This window comes from Notechis scutatus, chromosome 1 (assembly GCF_049901735.1).
Source record: "Notechis scutatus isolate UNSWTSFEM ecotype Mainland chromosome 1, rNotScu1.2, whole genome shotgun sequence".
Classification (NCBI taxonomy): domain Eukaryota; kingdom Metazoa; phylum Chordata; class Lepidosauria; order Squamata; family Elapidae; genus Notechis; species Notechis scutatus.
In genome coordinates, this window is record NC_142009.1 from 278,249,977 (window position 1) to 278,270,293 (window position 20,317).

Here is a 20,317-nt window from a genome sequence, read left to right on the forward strand (position 1 = left end):
CTAGGACTGAGAGAAAGTGACTGGCCCAAGGTCACCCAGCTGGCTTTATGCCTAAGGCAGGACTAGAACTCTTGGTCTCCCAATTTCTAGCTTGATGCCTTAACTTTAACGCTAGAGCAAACCGGCTCTCTTTAACAAAGATAACTGAATATAGTCAACACCATGACACTGACTACAAGGGTAGTTAGTTGATTAGCTGACACTGCATTAAAACTTGCTTCTGATCTATTTCAAATTGGCTGGCTTAGTATTTTTTTAAAAGTGTTTTCTTCACTTCTGCAATAATGCACTTCATTTTCATGCTGAAAAAGGAAGGGTTTCACATCTGCTATTTGAGCTGAACCCTTTTCCTCCATGCTCCTGAAATAGCAGTTGTTCTACTTTGAGATTTTTCACCCTCAGTATCCAGAGTTTTGCACCCCAGAGCGTTTGATCCAAACATCAGGCATATCAGGTTTGCTATTTGGTAGAACAACTGGATCCACGTCTCCAAATCCTCCTAATCGTGTTCTTCTCAAGCCATTGTTTTGCTGGGTTGCTGATGCAGAGGTGTCAAAGACAGTCTCTCTCAGATCTAGCCTCAAGGTGTCTCTCTTTCCATTCAGGTGACCTCTCTGAGTGGAACAGCAAGAATCAACGACATCTAAATGATCTGGACAGGAGCTGTCTGATTCCACCATTTTTATGCTGGGTTCAAAATCACTGAGAGAGGTCTCACTGGAGACATTCTGAACACTGAAAGAGCTACCAGTGGCATAAAGGCATCTGTGAAGATCATACAGTTCAGCTTCTGGCAGATTACTATTTTCTGAGGTATAATCTGATTTTTGTTGATTGGCATTGCTGGAATAATGAGATTTATTGAGCAGTCTGTCATCTATTGTGCTGGCTGACTGGGAATGTTCCCAGGCTTTCGGATCATATTTTTGGCATCTGCACTCTCTACAGAGCTCATCCTGATGACTTTCTGCTTCTGTCCCTGAGTTACTTCCAGGCTTGTAAGGAGAAGATGTTTGCAAGGCAGGGCACTGACATAGAGATATATGGCATCTTTCAGTTTGCTCTCGCTTCTGTCTGTCTCTCTCAAAGGATGAGTGAAGCTCCATTCTAGGGCACCGGTTGTCCTGGAGCTGAATATCTTCCGATAAGACAGATGGACGATTGGACAGTTTGCTTGTGGAAGTGCTATTGTCAAAGCTGTCACTGAGTTTCCGGGCCAAAGGCTGGAGTTCATATTGTTCATTTGCACCATTGGATTCCTGATCTTTTGCTAATCGGTTCTGTTTCTCATTTCCTCCACAGGTGAAAGTTCTGTTGGAGGAGTGAGGGCTCTCGGAGTAGTCCTTCAAAATATGAATACACGGCCAAAGAATTTGCCCACAATTCTTATTTGGACCAAAGAAGCAGCACAGAGATTGGAAGAAGAATGTGGCAAAGCCACAGCTGATACATTTGATCATCATCATAAAAATCCCTAACTTCCTGTATGCCAGCACAGTGGCAGGTAACAAAATCACGCCTGCGGAAAACAAAGCAGAAGTTCCCATGATGGTAGCACAGCTCATCTGTTTCAGGGAAAAGGCTACCCGGCTCAGGCGGTCAGAATGGGAACACAAATGGTAGGAAATGCAGTAGTTCACTGTGAAGTCGATGGAGAGGCCCACGGCTGTTGAAACGAAGAGGGATTCCATAGCGTTCAGCTGCCATTCCAGCAGGACCAAAAGTCCAACCGTTACCAGAGCAGTACCTGCTATGGTGATAACCGAGAATGCAGTAAGGAGGACGTTCCAAGTGGTGAGCAAGAGAACCACAAAGCAGATGGCTATTGACAATCCCAGCACTACCATGGTCTCTGTGTCGGTGCTGTGCTGGAGATTATAGAGCTCCAATTTACTGGTGAACCAACCATTTTGAAGCCCCATGGGAGCTACTTTGATCTCTTGTCTTATCCATAAGCTAAATTCGTCATAGAAATGTTTCGCCTTGCTATAGTTGGAGCTGTAGTAGTAAGTTGTTTGAAACTCTAGCACCAGGGCAACGAGGTTGCCCTTCTCGTCGAATCGGAGACCAAAGTCGCGAGCTTCAGCTTCTTCTCTGTTGTGCTCGGTGATCATCATTTTGATGCAATGAAGAAAGACTTCTCTGCCATATGGGAAGGAGAAGTGATTACAGCAGAGGTTGAAGCTGTGGTCTCTCTTAGAGCACTGCCTGCTGTCCATCCACTGCTGAAATTCCTCCATGAAACAAACTGTGGGTTTTTGTTCCACGTCAGCATAGTAAAACGTATGATTCTTGACATTCTGGCAGAATTGCCACAGCCACTTTTGCGCTTCAGGATTTTCAATTGTAAAGGCTGAGTCCCTCACCAGAGTGCCATTACTTTCAGGATTAAAGTGATCCCCATTGTCCACTGGGAGTACACCCCATACAATAGAGATAGGCATGTGCATGTCTTCTCTTTCTAACCTTTCAAACATGAACTCATTGCAATATTCAGCATCATACCTCTCAAAGGGGTGATTTAACCTGAACACTTGTATAGATGACAGCTCCAAAGTTGGGAGCCTTAGTCGAGGACTTAGACAGGAAATATAGGCACCACCTATAGCCAAAGCAGCAAACCAACAGATCCAGATGTAACGGAATTTGATTACTCCACAAGGAAGAAGTTTCTCAAATAATAATTTGGAAGTTTCACGCCACGTAGTCTGGATATTCTGGAGGAGATGATGGAAAGACCGAATCACCCTTTTGTGCCCAGTATTATTCCAGTAGTGTTCTGGTTTGTAAACACACTTCCTTGCTATGAATCGTTCATACAGTACAGCTGAAGCTGGGAGCCACGTCAACATAAATATCAAGTTCACCAGGACAGAAGTGCCCATGTAGATGGCAAAACAGCGTATGGCCGTAATGTAACTCATGTAGCTTGTGTAGAAAGCAGCACCAGTTGTCAGGCAAGATGCCATCGTGAGGTAACCAAAATGATGCATGGTTGTTCTCACCCACTGCAACAGTCCTGCAGATGGATTCTGGCTCTTGCTACGATTCCAGAGGTCAAAAAAGACCAAGGTATGGTTGGCACAAATACTGCTGAGAATGATCACTGCAGATAGGTTTGCAAAAGGGAAATAGGAGAATTGGAAGGCCACCTTGTACAAGAAATACGAAATCATCAGGGTACCAAAGACAATCATTATGATGACAAAAGTGATAAAGACCGAGTGTAAATAACAAAAGATGCTCAGAAATATTGCCAGTATTGCCATGATTGGATACACGGTATCCAGGAAAAGGTAGTGCTGGAATAATTTCTGCTTAAGGCCCAAGTCCATCCCAATGATGGAGGTGTAATTATCAAACAAGTCCCCTGTCTCAAGATTATTTAGGTAGATTCCCAACATGGAAGCTCCCTTCGTGGTTGGCAAAAACAACAGGGTATATTTTAGTGTTGGCACTTGATATCCCACCGTCTGCAGGCTGAGAAAATCTCTGTCCACTAAGAAATGAAGGAGCTGGTAAACTGCATGGAACCGAGTGCATTTCTCTGGGAGTTTAGAACACTGCACGTGTTTGTCCCTTTCAGTCTTGAAACCAACGCACGAAGGAACAAGAATGCCTTTATGGTAGTCAGGGGCACAAGAACGTAGGAGGGTGAGGGTGTGGGAAACATCCGCTTCGGTAATATCGAAGCAAGAAGATCGGTTGTGTAGGGCAGCAATATAGTTCCCAAGAGACCAGCTTGGACAGCATTCGTTGGCTTCAGTACGTTGACACAGGTTCCCAAACTGTGGATGTGAACGGATCTGGAAAATGGCCAAAAAGAAAATTATAAAGAATTAGATTTTTCCACGTCTCTCTTCCTTTTTTCCTTCTTCTTCTCTCCCCCCGCCAAATATCCTCATTTTTTGTCACTCTGTGGCTTTGTTGTGCTGATGACAACATGAAATCAGATAATCTTGGGGTTGGCAACCAGAAATCAGTGTGCAAAAACTGTCAAAAGATTATTTGATGATAATATAGGAGGGTGAGCTGGAACTAAATTTCTATCCTCATCTTTTGCTGCATAACATAAGGATAAAGGCAGTAGATGATGATGATGATATACTTGCATGACGTCTGAGTTAAGAAAGATAACCACTTCAACCTTTACTCCACATGCCAATTACCTTTTATACTGGATACATAAGCCATCCAGAGTCGCTTTATCAGGAAGATGGACAGCGTATACATTTGTCTGATAATAACATGAAGTTTACAATGTCAAACATAATAATACTGTAACAGGATTTTAAAAAGTTATCAAGCATGTGAATGAAGTGGACATTTTCAGGTTTTTCTTAACTTTTCATCAGGCATAAAATAACATAAGCTTTGATACTTAAATGCTGTAGTTTCACAAAGCATAATTATACAGGTGAAACTCAAAAAATTAGAATATCGTGCAAAAGTTCATTTATTTTAGTAATGCAACTTAAAAGGTGAACCTAATATATGAGATAGACTCATTACATGCAAAGCAAGATAGTTCAAGCCGTGATTTGCCATAATTGAGATGTACTTTCATTTTAAAATTACCCCCAAATACAGATCTTTCACTTTAAAAATATCCAGTAATCAAAGGGCTAACTTTCCTTCCCTTTGTTTTCTTTTCCTTTTCTCCTGCCTTTCTTGTAGTTTATGCCCTGTTTTGTTTTTTAGAGCGGCAAGCTTTTACAATGAAACATTTAGATAGGTGATAGATAGATAGGTAAATACACAAATCTTGTTTAATCTGCTTTTTAAATAGAATTAATTGGGAATGGATATTTCCTATATTAAGAATGGCTACTGCTTTTAGCTTATTTCAGAATAAAACCCAAAACAAAATTTTCCTTTCCCTTCTCCTCCCTTCCCCTAGGTATGAACTAATGCATTATTCTGAGATTATTAAAGGAGATGGTTAATTCACCTGCCACCAGGATCGCTACGACTACAGAGTTTTGGTCCCTATAACAGAAATTTATGTATTGTTCGTTAGTTTGTTTATTTGACTGCCCAATTCTAGTGAACTAGACCTAGATTACTTCTACAGTACATTTCTATTGTAATATTCTTATCTTTTCCCCTTTCAAATTTTCTTTCCTCTTTTTTCACAAATCTGTTCTGATCAACCAAAAAAGAGTTTTTTAAAATTACATTTTGTTGTTCATTCAGTATTGGAAGATGCTGGATTCTCATTCCTTTGTGTGCATGTGAATGGTCTCAGAATTACATAAGTTTTTTAGAAGTGTGAAACTGGAATCTGTCACTCTGGGGAAATGCATCTATTCCTCAAAGCACTACAAACCTTATTCTGCTCCATTTGACACATGGATTGTATTGCTTGCAAATTCCATAAGCTCTCAGCAGTTGTAGACATGAAAACCAGCTGAGAATAATTCTTCCCTGAAAGGAAAACAAAATGCATGTAATAACAGATGAAGAGACCAGACAAATTATTTGGAATAAAAACAACAACAATAACAATGCTCTTTTGATTGCCATTGCGTAACCACTCTTTTGTGAACAATTAATTGAAGAAGAAACATTGTTCTTTACCTCCCATAAGAATTGAGCATCATATTGATTTTTTTATTATTATGTTGCTTGCACATTCAGACAGATGTTTAGCCTGGATTTTGCATTTTTGTCTACCTTTTGATCTGAGATAGCAGATGTTGCTTAATAATATTAAAGATATTGTGTTGTAGGATTTATGTTATTCCAAGTAAAACTGCCTTTTGCAATTGACTGATGGTGCTTTTGTCAATACTGTTAGTGCTTAATGGTGTTCCACATGTTTTGGAATTGCATCAAAGGCACCTATTACTATTGGTAGTATCATAGTATCTTTGATTTCTTTTGCCATATTCTATTTATTTATGTTGGTTGCAAATTCAGCCAGATGTTCAGAATGGATCTGGCATTTTTATCAGGACTGTTGGATGAGCATCCAAAGCTGCAGGACTGCAGGAAGAAAAGTTGTCTGCTTAATTACTATTAACCAGATGTTTGGCTGGGTTTGGCATTTTTATCCACATATCAAGTCCTTCTTAAGGACTAGGACAAGCAGAAGTTGTTATTTGATGGTCTTAAAGGTATCCTCACAGAATATAAGCTTTCCGTGTAAAGCTGCCTTCACAATTGACTGATGGTGATTCTGTCAATGCTCCAGATATTTTGGGGTGCACCCAAGATGCCTGTTAATATTGATGCTGTCTTTGCTTTCTTTTGCCACAGACATCCTACTTCTATTGTCAGCTCTTTGTAGGTTATGATTTTCTTCAGTACTTTCTTTCTCTTCTACTTCGTTGTCTCCAAGTACTGCAGTGTTTACTATGCAGACTTTTTTTTTGGTCTTTCTTATTGACAGTTGTTAAGTCTGAGTCAGTGGTGGGATTCAATTTTTTTTTACTACCGTTTCTGTGGGTGTGGCTTGGGGTGTAGAATGGCTTGGTGGGTGTGGCAAGGGAAGGATACTGCAAAATCTCCATTCCCTCCCCACTCCAGGGGAAGGATACTGCAAAATCTCCATTCCCACCCCAGTCCAGGGGAAGGATACTGCAAAATCTCCATTCCCTCCCCACTCCAGGGGAAAGATACTGTAAAATCTCCATTTTATGTTCCCACCACTTCTTGCTTGCAGGCAAAGGGTATTTCTTTCAAAGATCCCAATGCTCCATTGTTGCTACTTTGTCATGCCATTGTTTGTAGACAGTCTGTGTGATCTTTCTGCAGTAGCTAAGCAGGTAATCCACTATTTTTTCAGCTTCTTTGCTGAGACTATAATGTTTTTTGTTACTCAATTCTGGATTTGTATGCATTTGTTCTTAAAACCTTGGTCCTGTGCAACTAGAATTATTACTGTTACAGACAACAATATGAAATCACAGATGCCAGTTCATTAACTGATGTTGGCCCTCCTTACACATCCAATTCTTCCCAAGAACCTAAGATGTTGTAATATAGTGATGTAATATATGCGTGGATCCAAGCAATGTTGTCTTTTGCTCTTGACAGATGAAAATTTTGTCAATGGATACATTTTCTGAGCACCGACCAAGATTTTTTTGTATGGTATGCAGTGTGCCAATATTATTATTATTGTTGGTCCCCCAGTCAGCCAGATATTTAGACTGAATTTGGCATTTTTATCCACCTACTAAGTCTTTCCCACGAACCTGGGATAATGGTAATGATGATGATGATGATGATTAAAGCTTGGGTTTTAATGCTTGCTGCCTAGTTCATTGCCAAAAACAGGGGAAAAGATTCTTGAATATATTTAATATTAAGAAAAAGAACCCTCCACAGGTCTTCCAAAGATGAACAATGACTAGAACTGTTAGACTTTATCAGTAGAGATTATCATTTTCAAAAGAAGAACTGTATGAAAGTTAAAACTTTTTTAGTGTCGCATTATTAATGTAAATTTGTTCTTAGAAGACAATGACTCAGAGTTGCTTCATATTCAAAATATAAAGTATGGCCAGTGTTCTTGTCTCTGTTGATATTATTTATTACTTGTGTTTTTAATTAAATTTTAGTTTTGATTCAGCTACCAGAACATGTGTATATGTATGGAGTGTATATAATGGAGAAAGAAACGCACTTAAATGTAATTGTATTTCTTGTGCAGTATATGTCCTATTGCATGCTTCCTGGCACTCCTTTTTCTTTTACTAGATAGCTGCTACATTTTATATCTATTTCAGTTGATCACAACAATGAAACCAGGGCATATTATGTTCCTGTAATTATATGTAAATTACCTTGATCTTGATAGGATTTATTTCTATCCAGACATGCATAAAATTGAATGCATATGAGAGAAGTACATCCAAAGAAACCTTGGTACATTGACATTAATAATAAGTGAATTATATACTCTACACCCAAATCTGAAGGAAGCCCTTGGAATGAGATCCTTCTGAACTGCCACAGGATGTTCTGAGGACATCAGTGTTAGCCATCTGAGCAAATTAAAATGAGAAACATTTGGAAACGTTATCATGGAAATTTCTATGGCAGCCAACCAGCCATTCTCTCATCCGGGATACATTATTCCATTTCCTATCATATTCATATGGAATCATGCAGAGAATTTTGTGCTGACTGCATGCCTTCATTCATAACTGAGCTGTTTTGAGAGGATTTTTATTGTTGTAGTTCCTCAGAGTTTTCTTTCTGCTAAAAATAAAATAATGTCCTCTCAAATAAACTGATGCTTCCTCATTTTTCCTCCAGTATGTTAACTAATGAGGACCAGAGTGAATAGTTGCTAGATAATGGTGGTTGGAATGGCAATCAAGTTATAGGAAAATAAATATTATTTACATAACTCATGTAAATTAGGTTAGGTTTTTAAATTTTTAAATAATGCTGTTTTTAATCAGAATTATCTAGCATGCACACATACAACCTAGTCTTCAGCAAAAACTTTATGTGTCATTGATGACATACAGTTCAGAATCTGAGGTGTGTGTGTGCAATGATTATCTTACATTGTTGAAATTGGTTGGTATTGAAGCAAAGTTCCTGGTTTTAAACAGGATCACAAATGCACTTATTTTCAGAGATGCTGGTTCAGGGGTCTCCTGTCCAAGAAGACCCCCAAAAGAAGAAATAATAGACTACTGGGCCTGGAATCATCCATGGTTTATTGCTAAATTATTCAAAAGTTACCATTTGAAATATGCAATCAATCCACAGGGAGAGCCCTAGGCCCATAATAACTGTAGTACCTCATCATCTTTAAGACCCCAACCATTTATCTGCTCTTTGTGTTTCCAGGAATTATTGTTTTTAATGGCAACAGCAGAGGCACTAATTATCTGCTAGGCAAAATGAGGCAAATTCAGTGACAGCAAAGTAATGTGTGGGAGATAGTAATGGGCAACTGTGTGGGACAGGAGACATCGGGCAAATAAATAAGAGAAACTAGCAGTGGAGATGTTTTGTAGAAAGCCTGTAAAAGCACCTTCAAATGTGGGGTGCAATTGAAAAGAATTGTACTAACATTGTGACATTTTTTAACTAAGGAAAAGACAAGATCTTTGATATTGATATCTCTTTTGTATGCATGCAAATTCTCCCCTAGCTTCGTGTAAATTAGGAAACAGTAACATTTGTTTGGTTTTAGATCTATATTTAAATGCATTTATACAAGATAAACATTATTAAATGAGTATTTAAAGCCCGTTGACAGCTCCTTGTATTAAATAAATAAATTCTTTCCTTTTCATAGTCTGGAGGCCCAATCTATGCAAAGCTTATTTGGGTGAATCGCCAGAGAAAAAACCCACCAAAAATATCCTTTTGTCAGCCTAGTTTTATCATTCTCCTTTTTTTCCTATTTGCTATCAATCCAGAATGCAGAGTAATTGGTTTTCGTTTTAAAAAGACAGGTTACTGTTAAATATTAGGGGGGGAATTTTAACAAAGAGGAAAAGTTCAATAGTAGAATTGGTTCCTGAGGGAGGCGTTAATTTCTCCTTCATAGAATGTGTTTACGCAGAGAATGGTCAGCCATTTGTTGGGAGTGCTTTACTTTGAATTTCTATATAGACCATTAGGTTGTTTGTGTGTGTTAGCATAGTGGTCAAAATGGCATCTTTCATTGCTAGGATTATTTTATAAAAATGTCGCCATTCTTGCTGTTTTGTATTCTGAAGTCTCATTTCAAATTAATCTTACCTGGAGGACTACAGAAGAAGCCATCTTTTTCGTAGTCTGGCTCCACCATCCTCCTTATTCTTGCTTCTCGTTCTCCTTGTAAAGCTCTCTGCCCTTTGCTGATGCCCAGATCTCCAAAGCTAACAAAAGAAATAAGGCTATCTTTAGGAAACTCTAAAACTGAGCATTTTTTCTGTATCAGCTCAGCTGATTGATTTAATTTCATTACGCAGGGATGGAAGATAAGGCTTTCCTATTTTGATTCCAATGATATCCCTGATTTGGAATTTACAGATACATAGATTGCCATTATGTATCTTATTGTTATTTCAATTAATTAATTTCAGAGTATATCTGGGGGAAACAATTCTCTCTTAGAATATACCAAATGGTTGTTTCCAGCACAATCAAAATAAAAATTACTTTTATCATGCAGCAAAGTCCTTTTAAGTGGGAAGAAAAGCTCCCCCCCCCCCCAATATTGGACTCCATTACTAGTAGGCATTTTAATTCTAATCTAATTGAAAAAAGAAATACTAAGTCTTTTTGGCTGCTTGCTCAATTTCTTGGTTAATGTTTGTTGTCTTCCATGCCTTAACTAAAATAAAAATTAATACGAAACTACATGCTACATCTGGAGTGTGGAAGTGTCATGTATTGATTATATATATTGATGGTGCTATGATAAAAATATAATTAGAGAAATTATATTTTAGGTTTTTATATTCCATTTTTGATAGCTGAATATTTCTGGATAATTATTTCTATTACAATAATGTGATAGAAAATGTTTGATAACCATGGGCTTTTCTGATATTTGGGCATCCACTTTGCAAACAAGACCAGTACTTTTAGGAATCAGGACCATCAAAAACTGGCTACCATAGGGATGCTCATTCATGTTTGGTTGTCATGATAGATGTGGGTTGTCATAAAATACCTAAAATATGACAAAAAGGCAAACAAATATAACTAAAACTTAATAAATGAATACATAGCAAAAGAGAGTTCTGTGCCTTAAAATACTTTAAAAGTCAGACTTCAAATGCACCATTCTTTCCCATTAAGAATGTCCTTTCCTGCCACACTTTCAGCATATTAGAGCCATATTCACCAGAGTCATTTCTCTCTTTTTTCAGGATTCAACATTCTCCTGAGAATAAGCTTCTCACAATTACATACTTTCTTGTATGCAGATATGGGGCCTAGAAACTTAAAGTAAGTTTGAAAGATGGCACCCAACTAGTGGCCAGAAATTCTAGCCTTTAGTATTTTTAAAATCAGATGTTCCATTTGACAGAGGGAAACTATTCATGGGCTCAGTGGTGCCTATTTAATAGCAACCACTTATACTTATATTAAAAATGTGTGATTCTTAATCCATGCTTCCTGTTGTTGATCATCTTCATCAACAACAATATATATTTTGCACCTGGTCCTCAAGGAATGCCACTCATGTCTTCCAAACTCTAGAATCCTATCCTCTGAAATAAAGTCATTTAATGCATTCATTTAATGGCCACATAGTTCTCAGGCAATAATCTTAAGACTGTAGAAGTAGAATGCAAAAAAATAATTCATAGACATGGGTCTCTCTTCACAGAGACCCTTTTCTCATTATTTTAATGCATGAAATTATATTATTGTCACTGGAATAACAACAACAACAACAACAATAATAGAAATAATAATAGCAACCTGTTATCAATGAAGGGAGAAAGGGAAAGCATCTTTTTATAGCCTGTTTGGCTTTTCATATTCTTCCAAACTGTGAGCTTTCTGCCAATCTCTGTGTCTCGTGGTTCAAAACCCTATTTATAACGAAGAAAGGAAGATGTTAAAAAACATTAAAAGTGTGATATTTTATCAGCTACCACAGGTATTTTGGTACATGTTCAAATCAGTCTTGTTTTTTAAAATATGTACAGCCTTATGATCCCAAAGCCATGAGGATGGAAACATTAGAATAGGCCTGTTTCATTCTAATCAAGATTTTCAGAGTATCCTTAGACATTCTTGTTATTATCAAAAGTTTTGAATAACCTCAATTTTTTTTCATTTCAGGCCATGTAATTCTCATTCCTTCAGGTAGGCCTTAGGCAAGAACAATCTACAGAGAGTGGGGTTCAAAACAGGCAAGATGGCTGTCATGGTGGCACAATCCAAGCCTGGTGGGATTATTTTATGTGGGTAGATATGGATGAGACTTACACTGGGCTGCCTAACTTCCATTTTGTCTGTTTTGACACCTTTTGTAATATGTGAATGAGTCCCCTTACTAAATGACTACTTTTTATTTTGATGCTGCCTTGCAAGGAATCAAACCAATTACCAAATATACAATGGAGCCCATTCACAATCTAGAAAAGCCTATAATTTATCCCAGAATGTATAAAGGACATATGATTTAATGATTTCTAACCATCTAAAAGGGCAGAATTTAAAAACAGTATTTTAAAGTCTCTTAACTTTTTTCCCAAGCATTCTCACTGGTACCCTTTAGGAAGAGGAAAAAAGTGGACAAAGTAGCTAACAATAAACAAACAGTTAAGCACTCTGAATCTAGTTCGTCTTAATTAGTCTGACTAAAGGCCTTCAAGCATACTTTCAGTTCTATCTGGCAATTGAGTTTAGCTTCTTTATATACAAAGCACCGAACTATGTGGCCATTCACTTAACATTTTAGCTTAGGGATAAATTAATTAAAATCAAGTTTCTGGGAAAGTATGGTGAAATGCAGTTATCATCCTGAGATTTATTTCTGCATGCTGCTGGGTGGAGAACAGATAGCAAACTTTTAAAGTAATCACCTCCAACTGTAGTCCTCCAAAAGACTAATATCCCCACCATCTCCCCTCCCTGTGAATACGTACTTCAGTTGTAGTCTGGGAAGCATCATATTGGCATGGCTCTTTGAAATCGCAAATAAACTCCCAAGTTAAGTAATCAGTATGAACTCACCCACATGGGCTCAGAAAAATCTGGCACATTTCCTACTAGTAGGCCCACCAAAGTACAGATCAACACAGTCACCGAACAGAACACTAAGACAGCAATTGGCCACTCGGCAATCACTTGGGATAAACTAAAAAAGAAGCAATAAAAATAAAATAAAAACACAAGCAATTGCTTTTTCTTTCATTTTCTATTCCATTTATTTGATTTGATGACCTGTCATAGGATAGAAAAGTAAATAGACAAAATAAATAGATGGGTTTTAAAAATAATCTAGTGATGTCATTTGATGACTTCTCTGCAAAGAGAGTAAATGGTGCTATTGCCTATATTTGCTTTCTCACACTAGTATATGTTATCTTTACTTTAACTACAAGTAGTATTACACTCCCATAGGATGAGGGCTATATTGTAGCATGCTGGGATCCAGTTGATCAAGGAAGATTGTACCAAACTGTCATGCAAAATGTAATTGAACTCCAGTCCTCCAAAGGCAAACAAGCAAACACTATTGTGAGAACATAACCCTAATCTCTTGTGTTTCCTTCCTTTGATATAGTCTTTTACCTAATTTGGGAAACACTCTTGTTTTGTTTTAAAGATTTAACAGACAGGTGGTTTTTCCCTCTATCTGATCAAAATTGTTGGTATCTCCTGCCCACTACATAAACCCAGAACATAAGATCTCCATTAGGTCAGGCCAGGGGCCATTTCGTCCAATACTTTCCCACACAATAGTCAACCAGATGTCTTTAGGTGCCTCAAATGGACAGTAGTGGAGATAGGCATCTAATTACAATTTCCAATGTATTGAAGTTCTGTGAGATTTAATTTTACTTTTGTTTACACTATTAGGGAACATTCCAACATTCCTCACACTTATATTTTGAAGTAAGATAGTTCTAGATTTATTTTTCTTTTTTTCCTGAAATATAAATACTGGTGTAGTCCTTCATTCTCACATTACATTTTAGTAATGGATGCCTTACCATGATAAACAAGCAATGTCACCAATTTGAAGTTTTAGCATGTAAAACTCAAAACATGACTTATTTCATGCAGTGAATCAGTATATCCGGGTATCTGCAGAATACAGTAAGAAAAAGTTTACATGTGGCTATGGTGGTTTAATTGAAGCTCCATCTGGTTTTATGTGAGTTGTGATGGACAGAAAAAACAGGTGGAGCTTCAGACACACCATCATGGCTGCCATCTTGATTTTTTTTTTTTTGCAATTACACTCTGAAGACACTTGATATGTTCAGGAGGATGCAATCAGGAGTGGGATTCTACCAGTTTGGACCAGTTCTATAGAACCGGTTGTTACGATTCTGTGCAGTTCGGAGAACTGGCAAATCACGTCACTGGCTGTCCTCTCCCCTCCCCTCCTGTTGGATTTCTTGCTTTCTAGCTAATCTAAATCGTTGTTGTACTGCTTTGCCTTCACCCAGGAGGCTTTCCTGAGGCCCAGTCAGGGGTGGTATTCAGGGGGTTGGGGGGTGGGGGAGAAGTGGCTTGAGAGTAGAACTGAACCTTCCTTAGGACTGAAGCTTCTATTTTTCAGTGCAGACTCAGGCAGCAGACTGTAGAAAGGTAGATCTATGAGTGAATCTGTGATTTTGCAAGCAACTCAATCTGCTTTGCCTGATTTTGGGTAAAAGTTGCTCTTTTTTAAATAAAAAATTCAATATTTACATAATTTTTTACAATATTTACATACAAGGCATGCCCAGCCAGTCACATGACCACCAAGTCACCCTCAGTTAGCAAGCCACACCTACCCAGTCACATGACCACCAAGCTACACCCACAAATTAGGGCATGCCCACAGAACCGGTTGTCAAGAAATTTGAATCCCACCCCTGGACACCATCCCTGTTTATAGAATAGAGATACATTTTTGGGGTTAGAAATTCTCTGATAAGCCTTAGTATTCAACAATCATAGCATAACAAGTTTGCCACTTCTGACATTGGGCAGTTTTACTGGGCTGCATCTTCCAAACTTCCTAGCCCAAAGGGCACAGACTGGGATTATTAGCTACATAGATGGGAAAGTCTAAAGCATAAGAAATTGTATTTTAATAAATCTAGTATAACTCAAGCTTGAATATAAGAAAATGTACAAAACTGTGAAAGGAAATGTGTTAAAAGAAAACCAAACAAGGCCAGCTAGCAAATATGTCAATGACATACTGTAGTGTACTTGTGCTGAATCTTGACTCTTTAAAAAAAAGAGTCAAAAAAATTGAAGCATTAATAGAGCCAATTCCAAGCTAAATACTGTAAATAAGGAAAGTAATGATTACATGATGAAGAATGACTAGATATATTATGTAGGCATACTTCTAATTTGCCTGCTTGTGGGTACAGTAGGTTTTTTTTTTTTAACATGGGTCTGATTTTTGCAGTTGTCTTATCTGCTTTAGATAGAATAAACTGGAAAAAAAAAAGCACGCGTAACTCAGCCAATGCAAGGTGACTGTATGACCACTCTCCCACGTCCAAACTCTGAGGAAATCATAAATGATTCCAGGAATACTTACTATCATGGTGCATGAATAATACAGCAGGAGTGGTATGGTGGCCTAGAGGTGGAGCTCTTGCCTCACAATCAGGAGGCTGTGAGTTTGATCCTAGGTAGAGGCAAATATTTTTTCCTTTCTGGGCATGTTGAGAATATTCTACTAAATATAACTCCTCATTGGTGACAGGAAAGGCATCCGGCCAGTAAGCACTCAGCTCCATTCAGTTGCCCAGGTTGCAGCCCACAAGGGGTTTTGGGGTCGTTAAAAGGAGATGATGATGATTAGAGAAAGGGGCCCAAGCTATGACAGTATTTCTCAAGCTCAGCAACTTTAAGACTTGTGGGCTTCGTCTCCTCGAATTCCATAGCCCCCTTTCTCTACACATCTTAAAAGTTGCTGATAATGAGAAACATTGGGCTATGGTATAGAAGAAAATAGTGACAACAAACAAAGCACTATGCATGTGAGCAACCCATCCAGCAATGAATGCCATATGCAACATCAGGACTGATGCTAGGATAAATATGTGAAGTTGTTCTTAAACGAATATTCTAAATATATGGGAGTTACACTCCATTAAACAGATTGCTTCTCTAAAAATGTATGGGGCTTGCTTTATAAATCCTATAACCCAGATCCAAAAAGAAGCAGCTGACCAAGACCAAACCATGATCTATTTGGACAAGTACAATTTTAGGAAAGCAAAGTACATCTACCACAAAGTGGAATCCAAACAAGTGGGAAGCTTTTTAATGAGACTCATGAACTCTTAATCTAACTGCCTGCCTTTGCCTGCCTGGAATTATGCAAGAGTAATAATTTGGCTCATTCTAAATAACTGGATTGAAGGAAGAAAATGTGAAATAATAGAAGGGCATGAAATAATGGATTTTAACCTACCTCTTTGGCATCCTGAACACTTTGTCATGTCTGTGGGGAGAAAGATAATCATTGGCTTATTAATTTCATGCCAAGCATAGTTCTTTATTGATTTGACCATTTAGCCTTTTGAGCAAGAAAAATGCGAAGTCAAAATTCCATGATGTAACACAGGCAATAAGCCCTAATGGGCAGTATCTATACTTTGATTGTTTATTTCAGGAGTGAAATTTATTCATCTGATTGGTAACTATGTGTCTTAAATCACCAGTGTTTCTCAAACTTGTATTTGTGGGTTTAAATTGAACATTTTTAGACCATCAAAAAAGCTAGTGAGTGTTAACGTGGGGAAGGCTAATCTAATAATTTTTTTATTTTCCTCTGTTAAATTCAAAGTCATGCTAAATAAAAAAAAGTGATACATAATTTTCATCATCATATTTATGTTGAATTACATAAACAATACCTTAGTTAAAGAGTTTATTTAGATTTTCAAACTCATCAAGGCTTTCTTTGGAGATAAAACACTCACTTCCAAATCTTGCTTGACCTTGGAGATTCAATTTCTATGGTGTTGAATTTTGCTGTAGATTTGGAGTTAGTGTTAAGAATCTTTTCAAGGATTTTGTTCATACCTTTGAGAGATCAAGACTGCTAGGATTCCACCTCTCCTAAATCTTTATAAGATTTTTCTAATTGAAATTTGACTTGCAGTTGCCCCCAAAGCAGGCAATAGACCACAACGTACCTCTGATGGAGATCAAGAAGGCAAAATATTAACTCTTTTATTGCTCCTCAGGAAAGGGATACAGTGCACTCTTTCATAATATTTTGCCTCCTTATGGCCAGCTCAGGAAAAGTACAAAGAATATCCAGATTAAGAAGTTTGCACTGCCAAGACCTCTACCAAGAGCTAGGCATGAATAGAAAGTTCAAAGAATTTGCAAGCTCTACTGGGGCCATAATATTGACGTGACTTTTTATGATAAAATGGAAGTGAAATATGATATCCATTAATATGTAGGCACCTTTTTAGAGATCAGGTTTTACTGAATCAGTTGATTCATCAGTTGATTAATTTATGAATTAAGTGCTCAAATTCTGCTTCTGAAATATAAACACAAGCATTTCCATTGAAAGCATGGGGCAGCTTTTCCCAGCTTGGTGCCTTGCAGCTCTTATCATTCTACATCAGTAAGGGAATGTTCTGGCTGTATAGGGTGGGAGTTAAAATCCACCACTTCTCTAGGGCACAAACCATGCTTTTATGGACAATGCCCTTCAACATTGCCTATACTGTTTGAAATAGGAGAGCTTATGGGGAGCAGGAGGATGAATGGATAGGAGGCAATGCAAACATAGCACAACATGCTAGGAAACAGCCAAGAAGCTAGTGAAAAACTGGATTTACCAGTTTCCTTAATGTTAATAATGCTCAGTAATACTGATGACACAGAAATATTTTAAAATACAAAAAAGGTAAATACCAACTTCCCAGCTTGTGATTTTTATCTATTTAAGAAACATCAGCATGCGGCATCCAAAACTGAAGATGTTGAAAATTACTTATTTTCTCAATCTCCCCATTCAAAAATAAAAGCAGATTGCTCGCCCAATCAGGAGAAAAACCTATATTAACCATATATCATACAGCATTCTAATAATTAAAATAAATATTCCAGAATTTGTTTCTGCCTCTAAAATTTTATAAAAAATATGATTTTTAAGGACTTTCTCTGGAGTAAAAACATACAAAGAATAAAACTGCAAAACCCACTTGGAAAAGGCAGATGTATTGATTTATGGTACATGGAGTTTTAGCGCTAGACTTAGGTCCCAGGGGTGCACTAATGTTTCAAAATAACACAACAAGCAACCCTTAGATTGGCCTGATGCCAGGAAGAGGATCATTAAACTTCAGCCACTAATGTTGCTGTTGGATAAAAATAAAATGTCTGTTGTCATTAGGTATGGTCCAATGAGAAATTAATGAAGGGAAAGTTATTAAATGAGAATAAGGCCAGTCTATAAACCCTCTTGTATCCTGAGGGTCTTTTCATACCTTTTATAGTGTCATACTCAGGCTTTGCTATTGAATTTAGTTTGGCTAAGGAGTCATACCCAATCTTAATTTCCAGAGGAAATGGGAACATCTTCATGATATTTACTGGATTGTTTATCATCTATTTGAACAGGTACCAACATCCAAAGTCTCAAAAAATTCAATGGCTACTGTATTATGCAGGTAAAGTAATGCTCTAAAATTAAGCTACTGATGAAGAGCATATAAAATTGGGATAGACATGGAATGGCTATTTTAGAAAGAAATGCATCATCCATTCCTCCCCAAAAGATCAAAGAGTAAATGAAATATCTGTTTACACATATACATATGGCTATTATGATTTCATTAGAATTAATGTAGAGCTTATCATAGTGGGAAGAGAGTGAGCAGGTGATAGGAGTTCCTACTGCTCAGTCCATTGTCCAGTACTACCCATGAATGGACAGCTTCCTCTTCCTTCCCCTTCTTTGACTCTTATCTTTCATGCAGCTATCTACCAGACAGACCTTCAGACTGTCTTGTGTAAGGGAGAACAGATGCCTTCCATATGGCCCACCTGACTCTTATAGAGACATGCTAAGCTGTCAAAATGTGTGGTTCTTACCTGACTGTTACAACATGGTGTTGCACTGGCCGTACATGCTGCTGGTCGTGTGGCCATTGCTTCCATCTATTCTCAGTAGTCTCATGTCGGGGAGTTGATAATGAATCCCCACTGGAGCGATGGGAGCACAAAGTAGCTCGGTCCCCATGTCCTGGCAGAGGGGGCAAGGCATAGCTGCTTCTGGTGGCTTCTTGGTGGTTGCAATGATAATACAGGTGAGGCTGGAAGGAGTCCTGAGAGCCAGATGGCACCTGGCCATTGGACCGAGTGGAGATGGGTGCAAGCTTATGACTGGAACTGGGCTGATGGTATCTCACTGTGCTGGGAGAAGCATTGAGCAGACAGTGATGGACTGGGCATCTCCTTCCCCAGGAAATTCCACTGGGGCTTGACTCAGCCTTCCTGATCTCTGGTACATTAAGACAGGCTTGACCAAGCTCTGGATTTGCTTTCTCTCTGCAAGAAGAAAACATTAACTTTGCATTTTTCCTTTCTGTTTCTATCTTTGCCACAAAACATAGCAAAATGAAATAAATGATATAATACATAATATAGAACACTTGACATTATTCCTTAAGTAAAAATACAATTTGTCATGACCTATGTAAACATTGAATGAACAGACTTGAATCTTCCATAATTAGCACAATACCATCAAACTGTGTTCCAATTTCCACCAATATATCTTTTAAACTTGTATTATGCAGGCAGCAGGGCTCCTGACCAAATGCTTTGCTCCTCAGATAGAATGACTGAAGAATAGGATTTCAGCCTTGGTAGTGCACCTGCCATTTGATTCTACTGTTCCCATCAGTGGTGGAACAGAAGAAAGCAATAATATTCTAGCATCCAGATGGGAAGAGAAGAGATGGAGTAATGAAGAAGCAAGTCCTGTTGCCCTGCTCAAGCCAACTTTATTGTGACTTCTAGAAAAATCTGCAGGCCCCTCCCATCTTAAGAGAAAATCAAAATAATTAGCAAATTTTATCATTCACAAACCTATGTTCTCAATGCTTCAAAAACTTAGGATTGCGAGTCCAGAGAAACAGATGAGTCAAATGAGCTCAGTTTATAGATTTTTCAAGTAGCCATACCAAAAACATTTATTTTACTCCTGTAATTTCTTTACACTGGAAGAAGAAATGAACATGCAATAAGTTTAACCAATATCTTTTATACTAGTCACTTTGAGCTCCTAGAAGGAAAGCATGATAGTGCTAGTGATAATCAGTTCAAGGATCATTAAAATAAAACATTTTCTGAAGAAAGATGATCTATGAGGGCTGAATGAAAACCTCCAATATTATATGTGCCAACAGATGGCAGCACTGATGTGCTGACAACAGATCTGAAGTGTTCTTTAGCACCTGTTTTTTTCACTCTAGTTGGTAGGAAGTTGCTGTAAGAAAGTTTGTGCTGCTATTGTTTTTGAAACAGAAACTTACAGCAGTGATCCCCAACCTTTTTTACGCCACGGCCCGGTATCCCCAACCTTTTTTATGGCGCGGCCCGGTACCGACATCAGCTGGGCGCCGCCATCTTGTTTTGATGAAAAAGTGAGCTCACCGGAAGCACTTTTTCATCAAAACAA

General features: G+C 38.0%; 1 protein-coding gene across 2 annotated transcripts in view; it reads right to left on the minus strand.

Moving 5' to 3' along the window:
- The window catches only part of DISP2 (dispatched RND transporter family member 2), a 36,931-nt gene continuing 16,614 nt past the window's right edge, over positions 1-20,317 (minus strand). The window contains exons 2-8 of one of the 2 annotated variants that reach the window (XM_026664315.2): positions 18,727-19,182; positions 16,079-16,108; positions 12,658-12,781; positions 11,395-11,507; positions 9,718-9,836; positions 5,330-5,427; positions 1-3,806 (exon numbers count right to left, since the gene is read on the minus strand). In XM_026664315.2, the coding sequence (XP_026520100.2) occupies positions 399-3,806; positions 5,330-5,427; positions 9,718-9,836; positions 11,395-11,507; positions 12,658-12,781; positions 16,079-16,108; positions 18,727-19,182 (4,348 nt within the window). In that variant the 3' untranslated portion in view covers positions 1-398. The remainder of the gene's footprint in view (positions 3,807-5,329; positions 5,428-9,717; positions 9,837-11,394; positions 11,508-12,657; positions 12,782-16,078; positions 16,109-18,726; positions 19,183-20,317) is intronic. The other variant, XM_087951715.1, reaches the window with a different exon arrangement.